This window comes from Trifolium pratense, linkage group LG3 (genome assembly GCF_020283565.1).
Source record: "Trifolium pratense cultivar HEN17-A07 linkage group LG3, ARS_RC_1.1, whole genome shotgun sequence".
NCBI classification, from domain to species: Eukaryota; Viridiplantae; Streptophyta; class Magnoliopsida; order Fabales; family Fabaceae; genus Trifolium; species Trifolium pratense.
The window spans coordinates 16655338-16677295 of record NC_060061.1 but is presented as its reverse complement, the minus strand read 5'-3'; the positions used below and the strand labels follow the sequence as shown (position 1 = coordinate 16677295).

Here is a 21958-nt window from a genome sequence, read left to right as displayed (position 1 = left end):
ATTCTCCGATGAGTTACTTCTCCTAATCACACTCTCAATTCAAGTATCTGTAGTCATATTTAGTTGTGTTTTGGACTTCTCTTAATCACACTCTCAATTCAAGTATTTGCGGTAATATTTAGTGGTGTTTTGAAGTCTAGATTTCTCAAAAAATTCCATTCATAAAAGGATTTTATATATCTTTTTGTTGATGCTATCATGAAAGACTAAATAATTGACTTATTCTAGTCATTGGGTTGGGCACATAAGTTAATTATCTTCTCCCAGCTAAATTTTCTTTATATGCAGGATAATTGATCACTTGCTTAAGCTCATTTTTAGTTTTTAAAGAATTGTACCATTCAGTTGTTATACATACGAATGATAATAAAAAACAAGTTCTTGCTAGTTTTTTTCTTCTTTACTTTTTCTCACAAAATTAATTGGAAAACAATGCTTCCTCAGCTTTAAAAAGTTACATACACAATACAACACAAATTACAAAGCAAAAACTTTTTGCCAAAATTTATTGTGATTGCCTAAAAGTCTTCCAAACAGGAAGGATAAATGCAATAAATTACTAAGCCCTAAGTAAGATCCTCAACATTCAAAGGCAATCTAAACAGATTTTTTCTCCTCAGGTAAACAAAAAATTGAACAAATGCAATCAATTTTCACAACCTTGAAGATAAGACAACAAACGCAAGCAATGCTGCTCACCATCCTGCTTCTAAGATAATAGATGCACTCTGCAGAGGGAAAAAAACATTACCTTTTCACAATTAGGTATTAGGCCTTATTGCTATTGTCCTATTACATTAAGAATGTGAAGAACAAATGACCAAAAAGATACTTAATAAGACCTGTGTGTAACCAGTGTTTCAGAGGATAATAACAAAATGAGTAACTAGAAATCTCATCAAGCATTTTGTGCTTAAAGTTTGTATAAAAAATTGTGAAATAAAATTTTCTATTATTTTCACTGTTTCCTATACAAAATAGGAAATGCAGTGGAAACAGAATGATATTTTTTATAATTAAACATGAAAATATAACATGCTTTCTCAAAACTAAATAAGCCTTAAAATATACTTACTAGTTGTTAAATTGTTGCTACTGTGATTCAACAATTGAGCATAAATAAAAGGCATTTTCAAAAAAAATAAATTGATTGATTTTATACAAAAAACAAAGAATACATTGGCAATGATATTGCGACACAAGTAAATGCTCAAAAGTTTAGCCCAGAAGTAAAAACACCACAGACAGTTACATTCACTAGATTCTCTAAGCAATCTTGTATGGATTGGATTAGAATTACAAGCAAGGTCATAATTTTCTATGCAAAGGAAAATATGATCAGAGAAATAGAAGTTAGGGTTTGCAAACCTCATCAATAGTTTTCCATGATATTTCTGAAGAGTTCTTTTGGTGCTGAAAATGCAAAATGAAAACAAAGAATAATATAAGATGTCAAGTTAAAACCATTGGACCAAATAAAGTACAGACCACTGAAACCGGGACAACGGAACCAGGGCCAAAATGTCCATGGAACATGGTCTATTATTCCTCTTCAAGCCGGTTTACCTGGCAATCCAGTATACTTCTCGTATTGTTCATATGCTTGTCCAATAAACATCTCCAGTCCTTTTACAATAGTGGCTCCCGATTCTTCTGCTTCCTTCAAGAGTCTAGTCATTTTTGGCGTGTAGACAGCATCAAAAACCAAGGAGTAAAATTTCAACGCATGCTGCAAAAACAAAGGAGTGATTAGCTCTCTTAATTCAACTTACTCAAGTTCCATAGCAAGACAGAACAGAAACAGCATGGGCCAAATATAAATAAGTGGTAGATGTGTGTTTATTTGGCTCAACACTCCACTTCCACTTAAAGAATGAATATTCTTGATAGTGTCTTTGGCATTTTGTTCAAGTTAAATTCAACTATACCAAATAAATACACAATCATAGAGATCATCAATATTTCAAACCAGAAGGTCAAAGTGACAGACATGGCTTAGGAGGCATTAAGACAATATAAACCATATTGATTCCCAACTAAAATTCTGTTAAGGAAACAAGAATAAACATAGAATCTAATTTGTATGCACTACCAGTGTAAAATGTTTTTACATATGCATCCAATCGCATATCATCGTGTAGATATTTTACAAACCAACATAACAAAGTGGAATCATGATGTGATTTGATTAGATGCATGTGTAAAAGAGTTTTACACTACCAATACAAAGAAATTAATCTCATAAACATATTGTGATATTGCAAATTTTAGTGAAATCAGCAAATGAAAAAAGCATTTTCAAAGCAAATAATTATATTTCATTTGCACAGAAATCCAATCTGCATTAGGAAGATGAATATGGCCATTAACATATCAAACTCTAACAATAATAGCATAAGACCCTGGTTGGTAAAGTCAACGATATAAGGATCATACCTTGGAAATAGGTGTTTCATCAATTTTTGGTTGCATTCCAATAGATGTTGTGTTTGCAAGAATCATACCATCCTCTGGATGGTAACTATCTAAATCACTGAGGGCTAAAGCATCTCCGCCGATTACATCGGCAAGTTCTCTGGCACGATCTATATATAAATAAATACAGATAATGTATCCTTAAATATGTTTTACGATGGAAGAGAAGCAATAGGGCCAGATTGTTTCTTTCAGAAAATCTATATAGTGATTGCAATTTGCAACGCTGATTAAAACCGCAAGCAACACACGTTTTGTGCAAAACTTGTGTACATATTTTGCATCCATTTGACAATGAACCAAACAAACAAATCTACTAACGTGAGTGGAATACAAAGTATTGTAAACGCAGAAACATTTTCTTATTTCAGAGAGGAATGTTCATAAGCAAATGGATAGTATTAGTAATGCATACACGGGTAAGCAAAAGCAATTGACTGAGATGGTTCAAATAATTATAAGTATTCACAAAACCATGTAACTTTTTTACTAAAATGATTTTTCTCTTCTAGACCAGAAACATCTCATGAAGAAATTACCATCCACTTAATCAATTATAAGAATTCATCAATTTATCAGCTACCTCCTACATATGGTGTTTTGCAACAAGATCCTGGAAGAACCTTTCACAATTCAATTTCTTTTAACTTTACGCAGGTAAATAGTTATAATTAAGCTTACCATAGGTGCGGTTTGCAATCACAATCCTTGCTCCTTTCTCTTTAGCACCATAAGCAAGTGCCTTACCAGCACCACCAGCCCCAATAACAACAAACAGCTTACCAGATAATGGCGAAATAGCTGTGCCACTACTATTATGTCTACCTGCCAAAAAATAATTGATGTACACAACAACATCTCAGAAGACGAGTTACCTATAACACTAACAGTGTAAATTGCTTGCAGCTAGATATGATACCTACCCCGAAGCCCATCCTCAATAGCATTAATAGCACCAACATAATCAGTATTATATCCAATCAACTTCCCGTCTGTTGGTCTTCTTACAACACAATTTACAGCTCCTATTGACTGCAAAATCAATTTGAAATTTTTTGAAAGGAAATAAAAACTCTACTCAATACTGATCCAAGGCTATTTAACAAACATTATAACACAAAGTAAATTAATAACAAAATACCTTAGCCACTGGATCAACCTCGTCGCAGCACTTAAGGGCAGACTCCTTGTGAGGAATGGTAACACTGAGAAACATATGTTAAAGATCAAACTCTAGTAGCATGAGATGTAAAATATGTATACCAACAACACCTATTGGCCAGCAATAAATATTAACGATCTGTCAACCTTAGACAGTGATGTAAGCAATCGTGAAACAAGCCTTACAAATTGCAAACGTCAAATCAAACTAACCATAAAATTACTAGAATAAAACAAGAATACAAGATTTTATATTCTTTATGGGAATTACTTTGACAGCACTTCCTATGTTATGAAATATTAAGTAGCAAGTATCCTAAACACATAGGATGACAACATATCAATAACTTAAGCCACCAATGAGTAAGCAATAGATTAATAGCTTACTCTCCCGACATAGCTTGTTAGCAAACCCAGGAAAGATTTCTATCATGCAATGAGAATGTAGCATGTATTACTATAATACCATTGAACATAACGTAAGTTATGTAGCCATATAAGACATGCAAGAAATGCCAAATTTTAGAATACATAAATTCAAACAATCTTCATAAGGAGTTCGAACCTGAATCCCACAAAATCTGTTGATGAGTAAGTCCTGAAAAAATTGGCAAGGTCGTCCACCAATAAAAATACAAAAACTCCATCAAAACCAACTGTTTTGTATGCTTTATTGAACAATATGGGTGATTTACTGTGACTGACAGGTTTGCCAATAATCCCATATACTTTTGTCTCGGGTCCCACTTGTCTGAAATTGTATAGATCCAACAAATCCTTAAGTGTAGGTTGACCAGGAGCAGAAACTATCCCTGACTCTAGTGTACCAAAAGTGAGATACCCGCCAAATTTTGCACAAAGTACACGTGAAATCAATCCCCTGTCACCCATAACAAGTCCAATGAATGGAACCTGGAAATTTCAACAGTAGTTATGTTAAAATAATTCTTAACACATTGATCATAAATTTAAGCATTACCAGTCAAAAAAAAATTATTTTTTTATTTTATTTTATAAGCGGCAATGTGGGTGCTGTTTGAAGTGAATGGGAATTGAAATTGGCAACATCAAATTTTAAGCATTAATATATGAGACAGTCATACAATCCAAACATATTCAGATTTTTATTTCACACGTAACATGTAAAGGCAAAGTACATCATGATAACAATTTTGATCTCTCTTCCTCAATTTAGCTGTCTATCAATCAGAAAGAAATTAAGTTCTTAACCAACCTTGAAGTACTTTTACCGTTATGATCATGCAATAATTGAACACACAAATGTATAAGGTCCATAGCCTACCATGAAAGATAAGGGAGAATGTGTATGTGATCAACATTTATTCAAAATTTCCACTATCAAACATACGTGTCTTACTTGAGAATGCACCATAATTTGAAACATGCGTGCCACATCAGTGATCTCCACAGCAGTCGTTGCAATCTTTACTATATCTGCCCCAGTTGCTTGTATTCTTGCTACAAGGTCGCCAAGATCCTCAACGGAAGGAGTTTGCTGATAGTTGTGAGATGAAACAATGACCTTGGTTTTGTTGAACGTCTTCCCACGTATAGAGTCATAGAACTGGTGAGCAACCTTTGGAGATATGGCAGGAACAGGAAATGTTGCACTAAGTTTAGAGTTCCGACAACAAATAACAATAATATGAGGATAGTATCCAGCTTTATCAATTGAGAGAAAAGAAAGAAAAAAAAATTAAATGATAGAAAAGCATAAATTGTCAGCTTTTGAGTCCACAGCCTTATATTCCTACACACTACTTTGATTGTCAATAGTGAGAGAAGTTAAAGGCAAGTTCTTATAGAAAAGTTCAATGTCAAATACTACTAGCTCAATGCAAAAATTGAAATTTAACCTAAAAAACGTCACAACACAAATAACAGCAGCTTTGGATCTATATATCTTCTTCAGCATCATAAAGATGGAGGACCAATTCATAATGCAGTGAACTGGTAAACTAGGAGTATAACACACAACTGAACGAATGTAATATATTGACAAGACTAAGGTACTAGGAGCCTGTTTGGATTGACTTATTTGAGCTTATCTATTGGAATAAGTTTAGTGAGAGTGTTTGGGAGAGCTTATGAAAATTTTCATAAGTTATTTTCAACTTATTTTCATAAGTTCTCCAATGTAGCTTATGAAAACAACTAGCAGCATATATAAAAAAACAAGCATTTTTCAACCTTAAGTTCAATGTCGATGTAATCAGCTCCCAATTCCATAGCTAACCGTAATGCATCCAACCGTTGATTTTCATCACCATCATACTTACCGCCTTCCCATGTCGGCCTAAGAAAATGTATACAATTTTCATCATCATTCAATTCAAATTATCATGTACATTAAATCAACTAATTAATCGACAACGAAAAGGAAAAAAAAAATAATCAAAATTAAGCAAGTGAAACCTGTAAGTGAACAAAAAGGGTAAAGAATGGTGGTGCTGAATGAAAGTGTTAAGATCTTGAGATGGATTGAAAGTAGCGAGAGAATCCAATCGTATTTCAACAAGGTCTGCTCCATTGAGTTTAGCTTTTTGTATATCAATTACCATTTTTTCGATTGTTTCGCCCATTATTGGGACGCAGATTAATGTCGCATTCTTCGTCATAGCTTCAGTTCCGGTGACGGTGAAGCGGGATAAAGAGAAAGATGATCGGAGTTAGTTACCGGTGGTAGGTGGTGTTTTCCACTGTGTGACTTCAAAAGAAAAAGGAGAATGAGAGAGTAGTTGTTGAATTTGCGTTGTGTTCAATGTTTTGGCAGTGAGTTGTTTGTGATGTTAAATGGATGGGGTTGGTGGAAAGTGTTTTAACAACCGGGTCAATTGAACCGATTCGGTTGGGAACCGGACACCTAATCGGTTCGGTTAAAATTTTGGATTTGGGTGAACTGGTGACAAACAGAAATAATTCGTCGAACCGACATGAAAAAATTAACCTAACCCTAATTTCAACTAATCAACATATCTATCTCAACTCATTATAGATCTGATGAAGACTTGAACTTCAACGTTGCAGATCCGGGAGTATGAAGATTCCGGTTATTTTTATTTTGTCATATTTGTAGGCACTTTCATGATGTCATTGAATGCTATTAACTTAGGTGCTGCAAGATTGTTTGTAGATTCACCTTTTTCAGTTTTTAGCAATATTAAATTTGTAATGATCGATGTACTTTCCATTTGAATGAATGAATCCATATTTTTAGTAAAAAAAAAAAAAAAAATTCGCCTATGACACGTATTATGCGGATATGTATCGGTACAAGGCTTAAGTGAATGATTGTGATTGATCCACAAATAATATTTAATATAAAAAAATTAATAAATATTTGTAAATCAATCAGAACCATACATCTCAACAAATGTATCGGTACATATCCAATGTACCAAACAATTCACTCTAAAATGTAATTTGATTTGATATGATACCTTAAATGCTCATCCAGTTTATTTGATATTCTAAGAGCATCCACAATGGAGCTACTTATTTTTGAGTACTTAAGTGGCCCCACATGTACACATCATTCATTTATAATTTTTTTAATAATAGTACATAATAAATACTCATTCCCTCCAACCCAAAACCTCTTCAAAAGTTCTAAATTGGTCCCACTAGTAGCACATTTATCCAATAACTCAACATCATTTTAAATGGGTCCCACAAAAATTATTTATGTACTATGTCTTATTGTAGAACTAGTACCTATTAGGTACAATTTTGTTTTTGCTTCAATGAGTGTACTTATTAGATACTAGTACTTAAAAATATAAGTATCACCATTGGAGATGGTCTAATGCATTATTATACTTTTGGGTTTCTTATTTTACTTTTTCTAATGCCTTATTCTTTTGATTTCTTATTTTATTTTATTTTTAGGATCATGCTAACATGTACCCTTACTTCAAATAGTAATTTTATCTTGAAAAGAACAATATTTGACTTCTAAAAAGATGATATGCACAAGTTCTAATGTCAAATTTCTTTTAATAGTACACTAACAAGTGCCCTAATGGCACATGTTAGTTTTTCTCTTATTTTTATGAATATCATTTTCGGTTTTCATACTCTTTTTCGTTTTTTTTATGAATAACATTTTCTGTTTCCATATAACGCTACATTAAACTCACATTGTCACTTTTACCAATTCTCAAGACTAATTCAATGAATATCAATCAATTATAATCGTTCCTTATAAAAATATTTAAAAACATTCATTGTAATCAGTTTATAGGGGAATACTACAATTTTGACATATGCATGAATGAATTTTATTTTATTGTCAAATAAAAAAAAATGAATATATATAAATCCTAACAATTCTAAACAAAAACAAAAATCTTATTATAAAAAAAATCTTAAATCCTAATATTATCTATTTTAAATATAAATATAAACTATATTTAAATTTAAAATCTTCAAAAAATATTTAGGCATATTATTGTCAACAATAACCCCCTAAATTAACTGCTTAAGAAAAACCTCAATATATTGTCGGCCTTAGGCCTAACCCTAGACCCCGCATTCCTAATCGCAATTCACGCGTGAAAACTTTTCCACTTCCCAAAGCCTCCACCACTTCTATCAATTAATACACACCAATTTCGCATCAGTTCTCCCACTAAACTTCCAAATTCCAATATATAAGAGAAGGTAGCGTCTTACTTGTTATTCACACCACGCAGCCATTATATAGCCTCACGAGCACACATACAACAAATCAAGTACAATTGGCCCAATACAATACTAAAGGCCTAAAAACAATTACTAACACAAAGTAAACTATTACTTAACATATCTTCCCTTAAATTGAACATAATAACAGAAAATACAAGTTCAATTTAAGCTAAAAAATAATCATTCTTAAACCCTCCCTTAGTCAAGTTATCAACAAGCTAGTTGCTCTTGTGACTTGCAATGGATGAGATCAATTATGCCATCCATCAATATGTTGCATCTACCATGCATAATATGATTTTTTCTGATAATTTGATGGAGGATCTATTGTCACAGTAACTACAATTACTTATTTCTTGCTTCAGTTTCAAGTAACTTAGAACATTCCTCAGCCAAATTCCTTGACAGGCATAAGAGGCTGTAGCTACAAACTCAGCTTCAGTTGTTGACAAAGTAACTATTGGTTGCTTCTTTGATTACCATGAGATGACTTCAGATCCAAGCATGTACACATAACCAGTTGTACTTTTCCTATCATCCAACTCACCAGCATAATTCGAATCACTCCAACCTAGAAGACAAAGATTGTTACCGATGTTAGTCTTATACATAATTCCAAAACCAAGTGTGCCCTTCAAGTATATCGTAATTCTCTTAATTGCAACATGCATCTCAGTAGGTCTATCCATGAATCTAGCCACTAAACACATAGTAAGCAAGATTAGGTCTGGAAGCAAGCAAATACATCAAGCAACTTACCATTTGTTTGTGAGTTCTAGCATTCGAGGTTCTTCGAATTTCATTTTTAATCAACTTACATCTTGACACCATAGGACTACACACCTTATTATATCCATACCAAACATTGTCAAGAATTCAGTTGCATGCTTTTACTACGGCATGAAAATACATTCACCAGTTTAATTCATCGATATTCCCAATAAGTATCTCATCTTACCTAAGTCACTCATTGAAATTTCCCTTGTCATGCAGAACTTGAATTCGACAATCAATTGTTGATCATTCCCTCAATGTTGGTCAGCAACCACATTTCTCATATGTTTTTGAGATAATGGAGTTCCACATAACAAATAGAGTACAACTCCAATTTGGATTCACTCAAAATAAACTCATAAGAGCAAAAGATATGACTAAATACCACAATGGCAATAAGCATGGACAAAGGGTTGATCTATGACACCATGTATATGCAGTTGAAAATCGAAGAATGTAATAATCGTCGCAAAAAAAAAAATGCTAATTGGAGATATAACACACGATCAACCTATGCATCCCAATAGTTATATTTAGTGGTTTCGTAATAAATTAAACTCAAACCTCACCATAAATCATCACAAAAAGAAAAATTGGTCCACCTAATACATTTAAGATTAAAAATTTATCATAATAGACTTTTTTTTAACTAATAGAAATATCTCTTATATTCTAAGCTTATTCCGATAAGCTAACCCTAAACCTAATTATTTTCCCTCTCTTTTTATTACAGTTTTATATTAAAAAAAAATAATTTGTCTACAGTGTAAATCGAACTCGCATCCTTTGCTTACAATAAATTTTTTCAACCACTAGAGCATGTGTTTCAATTGTGATTAAAGTTAAAAATCATAATATGTTAACCTAATATTAAATGCATTTTAAATCTTCTCTTATCTCTTATATTATAAGTTTATTCCAATAAGCTAACCCTAAACCTAATTATTTTCTCTCTCTTTTTATTGCAGTTTTATATTGAAAAAAATTAATTTGTCTACAGTGGAAATCGAACCTGCATCCTTTGCTTATAATAAAGTTTTTCAACCACTAAAGTATGTGCATTAAAGTTAAAAATCATAATAGGCAAAATTACATTGAAGGTCATTTATCTTATTTTTTTGTAACACTTTGGTCCTTTATTTTTTTTTTGTAACATTTTGGTCCTTTATTATTTTTTATTTGTAACATTTTGGTCTTTATTTTTCATAAATAAACAAGATAAAGACCAAAATGTTACAAATAAAAAAGATAAAGGACTTGCAGTGTAATATTGTCATCCTAATATGTTAACCTAATATTAAATGCATTTATAATATTCTCTTACATATTTTAAGCTTATTCCGATACACTAGCCCTAAACCTAATATTTTTCCCGCTCATTTTTCCTATATTTTTATTGCAGTTTTAAATTTAAAAAAATAAATAAATTTGTCTACCGTAAAAATCAAACTCGCATCTTTTGCTTACAATATATATATTTTTTTAAAATACCTTTCAATATTACAATTTTTTTGTTACATGGTTCTACTAGTACTAAGAGCATCTCCAATAAGGGTATCTAAGAGAGTTTCATAGACTAATGATACGGCACCTTATTTATTTTATCATTGGAGTTCCATGACGTGACACATAGGGTATCAAAATTGATGATATCGGTACATTAAATAAGGTATCGTATCATCAATTTAATGTTATTATTAGCTTCCATATATGTTAAAATATTACCGTTGACATTAAATGACCATAATTTATTTTTTTTACTATAAGGAGGTTTTATTTCTTTATTGTCTTTCATTTCATAAGTTTTTATTCAATTTTGTTTCTTCAACAACAATGCAGAATTATTTTTTTCTTCTCGTAGTTGGATGTTAATTTGATGATATTTCATATTATTCTATATATTACACAATTTTTATTTTTTTTGTTCTCAAGTCATATTTTATTTGTTCATTATATATTTCCCGTCATATTTATGCATTTTTCACTATTTTTTATTTATTGTCATGTATTTCTCATTATATTTAATTATTAATTTATTTATCTACGTATTTATTAAATTAAATATTTTTTATTTTTATTTAGACAAGATAAAATAAATAAATATAGAAGAGACCACTTGTTATTAATGTATGATATCCAAAGTGGTATCACCATTAGAACAAAATATGTATGAGTCACATAAATATTACATGATATTGTAAGAACTATTTGTTATTAATGTATGATACCCAAAATAGTATCACCATTGGAGATGCTCTAATTAAAAGACTGAGACGAGACATTTATTCATTATTGTAAAACATCAAAGTGAAACCAATTTTTTTTAAAAGACAAAAAAGTATTTTGGTTTTTTTTTTACACGGTTAATTAAAAAATATGGCATTGAGATGCGTTGGTTTGCTTACTTATTTGGTTTTCAACTGCTACACGTCGATGCCGTAAGCAGTTTCATCAATAACAATAATCATGTGGGAGCCCACACGCAACTTCTCTCTTTCTCGTGCACCGTAATGCACCAGATCAATCTCTATACAAACCCAGCACCTCATTCATTCTCACCATTCCACACCGTTCGATAACTCCTTTCGGTTCTTTGTAAGCTCTCTCTTCTCTTTCTCTTTCTCTTCTTCCCTCTTATTTCCGCTAATTTTTTATTAATCTCGATTATTATTCTTTCTTTTCCATTCATTATTTCTTTCGTAGCTTACCAATTTGTTGAATTCACATGTTTATTCTGATTCAGTAGATGAATTTTGATTATTGATATGCCTATTTGTTTGTTCTGCTGATTTCTTTGCTGAGAAATCTGAAAGTAAAATTTCAGAAACCCTAAAATTCAATGTTTTTATTTTTGTTTAATCTTTATACCAATATTGATTTTTCTGCTTTCGTTTTTTCAATTTGAAAGTTCAATTGTAGAAATCCAGAGTATATACATAACCTATGCTTAGTTTAGTTGACTATTTAGAATTGTTTATTTTTCAATTTCACAGTTTTTCTTCTGTTGGTGTCTTTATTTTTTGTGGTATGATTTTGAAACTGTAGCATAGTAGCTACGGACACGGAACACCACACTGACACATAGACACAGATAATAATTTGAGAAAATGATATAATTAACTGTAATCATAAGTGTCGGCATCGGTGTCCACGGCACCTGTCCGACATGGGACACAACTAATCAAGGAGTGGAGTGTCTGTGCTTCATAGCATAGTAGCATCAGTAGTTTACTGTTTTGTTTCTATTTTGATTTTTTTGATGTAATGAAATAATGATTTTGGTTTTCTTAGATTTTCCCATGTGGTTTTTTGATCTTTTAGCAGTTGTTAACTTGTTTGTGGACTATGTTTTTGTGTTGTTTTATGTTTTTTTCTTCAGTGAAGAAGGACCATTCTCTTTGCGCGTGTCCCGTTCTCTTCTCCAATCCTTAACTTCACCATCACGTAGACATCTGTGTAATCTGAATAGAATATAGTTAGTATTATGGAGGTTAAGCTCTGGAATGACAAGCGCGAGAGAGAAATGTATGATAATTTTGCTGAGCTTTATGCCATTATCAAGGCTACTGAGAGACTCGAGAAAGCATATGTTAGAGATATAATCACACCGCAGGAATATGAGATGGAGTGCCAGAAGCTTATAGCTCATTTCAAAACCCTAGCTTCTACTCTTAAGGACACTGTGCCTAGCATTGAGAGATTTGCTGATACTTATAGGATGGAGTGTCCGGCTGCAATTAACCGTCTTGTGGTTTCTGGTGTGCCTGCTACAGTGGAGCACCGGGCTACTGCTGCAGCAGGTGCATCCACCTCGGCTGCTATTGTGGCTGAGTGTGTTCAGAATTTTATTACATCGATGGATTCCTTGAAACTTAACATGGTGGCTGTGGATCAGGTGCATCCTTTGCTCTCAGACCTTAATGGTTCACTCAATAAATTGACGATTTTGCCACCTGATTTTGAGGGGAAAATAAAAATGAAGGATTGGATTGCAAGGTTATCAAAGATGGGTGCAGCTGATGAGTTGACAGAACAACAGGCCCGGCAGCTTCACTTTGATCTCGAGTCTTCTTACAATTCCTTTATGGCAGCTCTGCCCAATGCTGGCACTTGAATCAGTGGGGTAGCTTGTAAATTGAATTAGAAATTCCTTTTTCTATATTTTTTCCCCTTTGATTGCTAATATTGTTGATTGGGAAAGGAATTTTCTATTTGGTTTGGTGACAGCATATATATATTTTAAGGGCCAAATCCTGGATATTTACAAATTATGGCTGTCTGAATGCTGATCACTGAAGGTTTATTCTATATTGTGGATGAGCTTTGAGCTTTTCTTTTCTTTTATGCAGTTATTTGGTTTGAGTTTCTCTGTACTCCTATATAGCAAGGGTGAAATTTTACTGAAAATTGAGTATACAGCTGTTTGTCTTTTATCTTTTATATTAATTAATAGATATACTTGTAGATATTAATAGATGCTTATCAACACTACTTCATCTGGATATCATAGAAGGACCTGTGTATGCATCAGAACCCCTAAATCAAAACTATACCTTGATTGCCCTGATTATACTTTTCTGATTACTGATAATCCCCCAGAATCCATACCCTGCTGGTATTCTACTCTGCTGTCAGTTTTTTTTTTTGTTTTGTTTTATGTTTAACAAATCATTAGCAGGTCTTTTATCAGTTTATGTATTTACTCTGATAATCTTAAATTTTTAACCAATTAAAAGCACACAATTATAAATACTTTTCTTCTTTCTTTCACGTCGTGATTCAAATTTCTAATTACTGGTTAGGATCGTTCCTATATTTGTATCAAGTTGTCATGAGCATAATAATGATGCTTGAGCCCTGGGGGTTGCTGTATTGAAATGGCACTGATATAAATTCTAATTATTTTCTAAATAATTTTAGCATGAAACCTCAATCTGTATGAAATGTAAATTTGTACTAGTGTGCTTTACATCAGTGACTAGTTCTATGGTCACAAGTGAAGTATGTGTTTCTATCATGCAAACATGTGTTTCTATTATTGGATTTATAAGTTCCATCATTGTGGCATTGTGCACAAGTGAGGTATAGTTTAATTTATTGATTTAATGGTAGAAGACAACCTTATACAATATTATTTTACTTGTGCACTATATATATATATATATGGGGGCTGCTAATTTAGACCCAGTTGGGTCTAAATTAGCAAGGTGCACCTTTTGAGTTGGACAAAAATACCCTTTCTTTTTTTTTTAAAAAAAAAAAAAACATATTGGCGCTGATCCAGTGTCGCGCGCCTACCGCAGGACCACCGTTACAGACCGTTGATTTCCATCAGACGGCCAAGAGATGATCTCATCATGGCTGTCGGATCAATCCGACAGTCCATATCATCCATCTCCATGATAAGCCAGCGCGTGCACCACACTAGATCTGCGCCTGGAGAGAGAAAATTTCATTTTAAAAAAGCAGGACACGTGTCAACTGCTGGGTGGTTGGCGTGTTTTTTTTTCATTTAATACTTTAAACTCAATTATTTCGTTGTAAATTAATTTTTTATTTTTTTATTTTTATACCAAAATTCATAATTTTTTTTTGTCTACAAATAGAGACTTGGTTCGTTTGATTTGGACACAAAAAAAAAAACTCAATTTTTCACTACCTTTAATTATCTTTATATAATACTGTGAAACCATTTAGCTGGTAGAATGGTTTCACAGTATAACTCTCTGAAACCATTTTACTGGTAGAATGGTTTCAGTGAGTAATTTCTTAATTGTTTGCTTCTGAAACCATTCTGAAACCATTTAGCTGGTACAATGGTTTCAGAGCGTTGTACTTTGAAACCATTTCACTGATAGAATGGTTTCAGGGGAGTTGATTTTTAATTGTTTGCTTCTGAAACCATTTTACTGCTAGAATGGTTTCACAGTATAACTCTCTGAAACCATTCTTCCAGCTAAATGGTTTCAGAAGCAAACAATAGTTTTTAATTACCGTTTTATCTCATTTAATTAACGAAAAATAGTTTCAGGTCTCAAAAAATTTCATAAAATATACCAAAAGTTCCAGAATATTATATAATATTTTATTAGAAACAAATAAAAACACAATTGGTTTCAGAGTACAAATCTATGAAATTATTATTATTATTTGTTAAATGGTTTTAAATAATCAGCGGAATTTGTGAAAATAATTTCATGACTTAAACTAGGGAGAGTGAGGTACACAAGAGGGTTCTAAATAATTCATAGTACTTTACATAAAATTTTGGAAATTTTTTATGGAATTATAATATTTTTAATTATCTTTTTACTCATTTAATTAACTAAAAATAGTTTCGGGTCTCCAAAAATTTCATACAATATACCAAAATTTCCAGAATATTATCTACTATTTTATTATGAAAAAATAAAAAAAAAATAGAGCCTCCCTGAGGCGGCACGCGCTCCCACGCGCCGCCGGTGAGAGTGGGCGTGGGTGACGCGCACTGTTCATCGTCCCTCCCACCCGTTTTATGCAGAAACGGGTCGTGCGACCCGGTTTTTGACCCGGTTCGATCTCCCTCAATACTCAACGAAACTCGACGTTCCTTATATGGATTTTGATCGTTTTTCAATTTTACAAAGGTTTCCGGTATTAGTTTTTGAAATCGGCGTTCGATTCGCACGTAAAATGAGGTCGAAATTTGGAAGAAATTTAAAAAATGTAATAGTTGTTCTATTGTTTCAAAAAAAAAGAAAAGGTATTTTTATGATGCAAATTACATACATGCCCCAGTTGCTCTATTGTTTCAAAAAAAAAAAATGGGTATTTTTGTCCAACTCAAAAGGTGCACCTTGCTAACTTAGACCTAACTAGGGTCTAAGTTAGAAAACCCCTATATTATATATATATATATATATATATATATATATATATATGTGGTATTGAAATATGTGGTATTGTTTGTGCCTGATTCTACTAATAATATTGAAGGGAAAAAGGCAACCGCCCTGAATTTGTTTTGCTAAATGCAAGTCAAAATGAGTTGGTATGCTTATATTTTTTGAAAACTCGGTATCCGGCCGTAGGATCGACTAATCTGACGAGACCAATTCCACTGCCTACTTGTAGGGTCCCATTTGAAGCCAAGAGTGTTTTTTTTGGCACCAAATGGAGTCTAATCTATGTTTGATTTCGCATGAGTTTGCAAATAATTTCACCACAATATGCCCCATTTGAAGCCAAGAGTGTTTTTTTTGGCAAGGGAGTCTAATCTATGTTTGATTTCGCATGAGTTTGCAAATAATTTCACCACAATATCAAACATCACTTAATCCTGCAGTGAAAGCAAATTCAACGTTCATCAACTCTAAAGTTACAAAATGTAGCTTTGTTATTTTCACCACCGCAGTTCCAAACAAGCAATTAATCTGTTAAAACATTTACTAGTATTTTGTGATACTTCTCATCCAGTTTAACAGAAGATGTAAATTAATCTAACACTAAAAATACATGTTCTGTATCTGACTGACATAACCATTGTCTTTTCATTTAGAAACTGATGTCCAAAGCAGTTTTTGCAGATGCAGTTGTAGTAAAACGAGCAAGTTTGTTTTCGTAGTATTTTGTCAATGCGTGGGGTAGTATATCTAAATAAAGAGAATACTGTATGGTGTAACATATGTCATTAAAGTTCATGTATCAGAACTGTGACGTAAAGGACCATCCAAAGAGCCAGAAAACAAAGTCAAGATATATACCGAATTCTGAAGGAACAAGAGACAAGTAATTCATTATAGAAAGCACGTATACTCATAATGTGGCTTGATGTTCCATACCTATGGCACATCAGAGTATGAACATAGCTGCAATAAATAGAAATGCATTCATTGCTGCATAACATATTTAGACATGATGAGAAGTTTCACAAGTCACAATACAAGCATTAGTCGAATCTGCAGTGGTCCCCATAGGTTTGCATTTATTAGATCTACATGTTAGGGTTTGTTTGTATATCTTGAGATCTATCAAGTGTGAGTTAAATTTCACATTGGTTGGAAGAGTTGAGATTGAACAACATATAAGTGAGATGATTCATATATCCAATGTCTTTAAGGTTTTGCATATAAGAGAAATGTCAAAGTTACTTGTGTGGTTACTTAATGCTCAATGTGTTGATCAAATTCAGTGAGACTCGTCTCTTATAGTCGAGGAGTATCATCTCCGCATCTTTCTCTTTTGCTGTTCATTTTGCTAGACAATTTATCCATTATTTTTTTGTATGTTCATTTTTTTTGTGGTTCAATAAAACTTCATAATAGAAGAAAAAGAGAGGGCAGAAAACATTAAAGAGGATATCATGCACATGTAAGATTCACTTATCCACTCAAATGAGGGAGGTACATATTGTGAATGCTAATCAATGATCTATCATACTATTTTTCCTATAAAATAAATTACTCACTTAATTAAGAGGAGTGATATTTACTTCTAAAAACACTAAAACATTAAGTAACCTTTTTAATAGTATATATGAGGATGAAACCAATTAAAATAAGCAACGAAAACATACTATCATAATTCATAAGACCATTTTTAATAGAGAGTTCTAAAGTTTTAAGCATTGATATCTATCGGAGAAAAGAAAAATTGAGTAATTATTAGGTACCACTTTTACAATAACCACTATTCTATTATTCCATCCGTACCATAATATATGTCACTTTGGGGAAAAATTTTGTACCACAATATATGTCGTTTTATATTACCAATGCAACATTTAATGTTATTTTTCCTATTATATCCTTAATTATTTATTACTCTCTCTTCTTTCAATTTTTCAATTTATTTTTTCCATATCATAAATGAATGACAATTTTGTAAATCAACTCATAATCTCTCTTTTTCATACAACATTAATTACATTTCTTAATATGTGTAAAAGTGTCAAAATCAAAACGACATATATTGTGATAATCAATTTAAAATGATGCAGATTTATTTGTGAGATGCATAGTTATTGATGAGACTAATTTCATTTTTTACAAAATTAATGAGACTAATTTAAAACTTTTTAAGATATGCTCGGGTCGGAGGAATTTAATATTTATTGAGTATTATTATTAAAAAATTATAAATATATACTGTGTTTATATATATATATATATGGGGAGGGATCAAATTACACCGATGTAACATTTGAGTAATGTTACACCGCTCAATAACGCTTTAACGAATACAAATTTTACAAAATCCACCGTTGGATTGAAAACTTATATCGTATAGATCATCTATGTTGAATTGTATAAAAATCTAAAATCGTTTGATATGTTTTTGAGATAGATCAAGATTAACGGTATTCAATAAAAACCATTAATCTTCATCGGTCTCAATAACATATCAAACGATTTTAGATTTTTGTAAAATTTAACATGGATGATCTATACAATATAAACTTTCAATCCAACGGTGGATTTTGTAAAATTTGTATTCGTTAAAGCGTTATTGAACAGTGTAACATTTCTCAAATGTTACACCGGTGTAATTTGATCCCTCCCCTATATATATATATATAAGAAAGATTCAATTAAATAGAGAACTCCATTATAGATCCTCAGAAGTTTACGGAAGGATTAAGAACAAAGAGTATGAGTAGGTAGCTAGATTTTTTAGTGTGTGTGGATAAACATGTTGGGTCCGTTACCCTACAAACAGTGAACCTATACTATACAATTAAATGGACCACAAGCCATGTAGGCCGGTTTGTAGACTGTAATCCGCAAACCTACTCAACAGTTATGCATCAAGACTCGTAGTGTAGTGGTGAGTGGACGAGTAAAATTGTTGAAAATAGAAAATGATGGTGATGAGATGATGATAACAGTATAATTTTTGTTCCAGAGTGTGCCAAGACACATATTTTGTATTCAACCAGATCACTCTCCATTCATTAGCTCTTAGACGACTATCACATAGACATGTCTTAGAGGCACACTCGACAAGGGCCGGACGCCTCATCAAGACCATTAGATGAAGGAATTTAGGCGATAGTCCATCAAGACGGTTGTCCAAAAGAAAGTTCTAGGACATAAAACCATAAATCCCTCATGATATAGCCTAACTCATTGTCTAGACTTAGATATATATACACAATATACTTTTCTACCCTAAAACGTCAAAACTTACTAACTTGATCGTCAAACATGTACACGCCCACCTTTTGGAATTGAACTCTCCTTCTCACATTGAGTTTGGAGATCTTACGTCAGGAAGGATTGATGTATATATAAAATAATAGTCATCAAGATAGACAGGAGCAAAATTATCAAAAAAAAAAAAAGGTAACTTAAATTCACTCAAAATCAAACTTTCAATACCTAAGTGCGTCTTTAGATTAGCTATTAGATTGTCACAATCATTGGAAACTACCGTAATTTTGACAAAAACTACCTTTTCAATTCTCAATAAAATCAGTGTCAATAATAATTTTTTTCAAAACACACTGCTGATCTAAATTTACGCTAATCTAATTGCTTAGTGCTGGCTTGAAGTGAAGAAAAGATAACGAGTTTTTAATTTTATTTTCAAGGTGTCTTTTGTTATAAAATTAAGTGAAAAATGACGATATGATGGATTTTAATTCACTCAATTTCACTTTGATGTTTCAATAATGAATATATACTAGAAACTATTGATATAATTATATGACCCTACAACTTTTAGTTTTTTTTTTAATAAAATTACAAATTGTAATATCCATGTAATTCTTCTGAATTCTTCTTTCTATGTTCCGTTGTAAACTTTGGTAGTCTATTTTGGCACACTTTGTGCTGAGGAGGCTGTTTTTCAGTTAATATATATCTCATTTTGACTTGTTAAAAAAAAATTCTTTTGAATACTATATATATACAATAGTCATTTAGGCATCATGCATGTTTTTGAATAATAATAATAAGGGAAATAGAAGAAGAAATTAATATCAAATGTGTCAACCTGCTATATATATAACCAACCTTCAAGTGTATTGGTGAACAAATAAATAAACAAAAACCCTTCAAGTATATTGAAATCATAAACAAAAATCAGAATAATTTGTTTCATTTTGTGGATCTTTTTGGTTCAGGCATATCACATGCTTGAATATGAAGTTAGGTCCTCAAAGCCTCAAATAAACATGCTCATCTTAGAATACAAAATCTATAACTAAAATTTGAGGATACAATGCTCTCAAATAAGGTTATGAATTGCAACATCATGATCTTTATAATTATAGAAAAATGCATACAAATGCAATTCGATCACAATTGCGAACACCATGGAATCATCAAAACCTTTATAGCGTGAGTACAATTAAGGCATTAACGAGTTTGTGGTCTTCACGTAGGTCACAATATCAAAGGTTTTGATATCTCAACTACGAGACAATATTAATTGAACTTACTAATTCAGCCGAATTTAATTGTGTGATTCGATCTCTGTCTTATCAGAAATTACAACACGACTATAATTTAAAACATCGACTACAATTGTGGTCGCCAATTAAAAATCTTCCCAAGTGTCTTATTTGTTTCTCATCCTTTCATCATCTTCTTAACAAATGAGGTAAAAGTGACATCAGGAGAGGAAACAAGAGCACAATAACAAGAACAATACCAAGAAGTATGGCATAACATGTCCACTTCCTAGAATCCTTTTGAGTCTCTCTAGCTTCTTGAAGTTGTTCTGTGCCTCTTCTTACAAAAGAACTAGCATGTGCAACATGACTCTCTATGTTATTAAGATGTTGCCCTTGAGACTCTACCAAAGCTGCCATGTCCAAAAACACTTGATGCAACTCAATCAAATTCTTCTCTATTTCCTTAACAGAATCATGTCTTTCTTGAATTTCCGAAATAGTATCCATTATTTGACCCCTACCTTGTTCTTGAATTGCCTTTTGCATGAAATTTTCACTTTCTCCACTTGATATTAAATTGTCTATAGTTTCTTCGTCCGCCTTCTCCCCCGTTATTGTAAAATATCTACGTTCCACCGTTTCCTTATACTCGGAGTGCATTTTTGCTCTCAACCCTTGAAAACTATCCATCATATCTTTGAGTTTCTTCCCTAAACCACTAACAACCGACGTTCTAGTTCTATCTGCTGATGAACCTGGACCACACCCTGGAATGTTTCTATTAGCCGCATTGGAACGATCCAATGCTTCAAGTTTTCCTTTAATTACTTTGACGCGTTTAAGGACTTGTTCAACATCTTTGTCCATCCGTGCTCGAAGTTCTTTCATGGTTTTAGCATTGTGCACTGTTTTGCTTTCTCCATTAGCCTCTTGCAATTTCTTAAACAATACTTCAATTGATTTCATGTCTTCTTTTATATTCTCGACATCTTCAAAGAATTTATCGAGATTGACACTTTCTTTGTTCCCTGCCTCGACATCATCATTGTAGGTTTGTTCCTTCAAATCAGTGTATTTTTTGAAGGAATTCGAAAACAGGTCGTTCATTTTTGCGGATTTGATCAACAATGACTAACACCCTTCTCTTATTAAAAATCGGTTTCTTTTGTATTTGATAAATCTAGCAACATAAATCTCACAAGATCATGATATGAATATTATTAAACATATTGGTACATGTTCCTTCATGTGACAAAAATCTAGAGGTAGAAGCTAGAAGGTTACAAAAATTAAACAAGTAATTCACACCAAAGAAAGGTAATAGAGGTCTATGGTAACTATGAAACAAGGACCAGCCAAATTAACTTAACTTGTTGCCAATTATCAAACAAAGGTGTTAGATGTTAGATACGCCAAAGATTACTCCCATATTAACAAATGGCACCATTCTTTCTAAATGCATCT

At 32.2% G+C, this 21958-nt stretch overlaps 3 protein-coding genes across 4 annotated transcripts; 1 reads left to right on the top strand and 2 right to left on the bottom strand.

Annotated features, from left to right (window-relative positions):
- Nucleotides 1-396: 396 nt before the first annotated feature.
- Nucleotides 397-6448, bottom strand: LOC123913586 (bifunctional 3-dehydroquinate dehydratase/shikimate dehydrogenase, chloroplastic). Of its 2 annotated transcripts, none has more exons than XM_045964375.1 (11): nt 6073-6448; nt 5848-5953; nt 5015-5233; nt 4202-4548; nt 3617-3680; nt 3399-3507; nt 3157-3300; nt 2437-2585; nt 1567-1729; nt 1369-1413; nt 397-728 (listed from the first exon to the last, which is right to left on the bottom strand). In XM_045964375.1, exons 1-10 carry the CDS (start codon nt 6273-6275, stop codon nt 1373-1375), a joined length of 1545 nt encoding a protein of 514 aa, XP_045820331.1. In that variant the 5' UTR covers nt 6276-6448; the 3' UTR covers nt 397-728; nt 1369-1372. The 2 variants fall into 2 exon arrangements, with proteins under 2 accessions (XP_045820331.1, XP_045820330.1); XM_045964374.1 differs by having other exon boundaries at nt 5006-5233; nt 6073-6431.
- A 5101-nt stretch (nt 6449-11549) lies between these two features.
- Nucleotides 11550-13550, top strand: LOC123913588 (vacuolar protein sorting-associated protein 28 homolog 1). The gene is made up of 2 exons (XM_045964377.1): nt 11550-11712; nt 12497-13550. Exon 2 carries the CDS (start codon nt 12602-12604, stop codon nt 13229-13231), a length of 630 nt encoding a protein of 209 aa, XP_045820333.1. The 5' UTR covers nt 11550-11712; nt 12497-12601; the 3' UTR covers nt 13232-13550.
- A 7130-nt stretch (nt 13551-20680) lies between these two features.
- Nucleotides 20681-21601, bottom strand: LOC123914668 (syntaxin-124-like). The gene has a single exon (XM_045965857.1). It carries the CDS (start codon nt 21599-21601, stop codon nt 20681-20683), a length of 921 nt encoding a protein of 306 aa, XP_045821813.1.
- Nucleotides 21602-21958: the final 357 nt, after the last annotated feature.

Coding starts and splice junctions, on each gene's coding strand:
- LOC123913588 (XM_045964377.1), top strand. CDS start 12,602: ATGGAGGTTAAGCTCTGGAATGACAAGCGCGAGAGAGAAATGTATGAT.
- LOC123913586 (XM_045964374.1), bottom strand. CDS start 6,275: ATGACGAAGAATGCGACATTAATCTGCGTCCCAATAATGGGCGAAACA. Junction 4,549..5,005: donor TGCATTCTCAAGTAAGACAC/GTATGTTTGATA, acceptor TGAAATTTCCAG/GTTCCATTCATTGGACTTGT. Junction 1,730..2,436: donor ATGAAACACCTATTTCCAAG/GTATGATCCTTA, acceptor TTGTTTTTGCAG/CATGCGTTGAAATTTTACTC.
- LOC123914668 (XM_045965857.1), bottom strand. CDS start 21,601: ATGAACGACCTGTTTTCGAATTCCTTCAAAAAATACACTGATTTGAAG.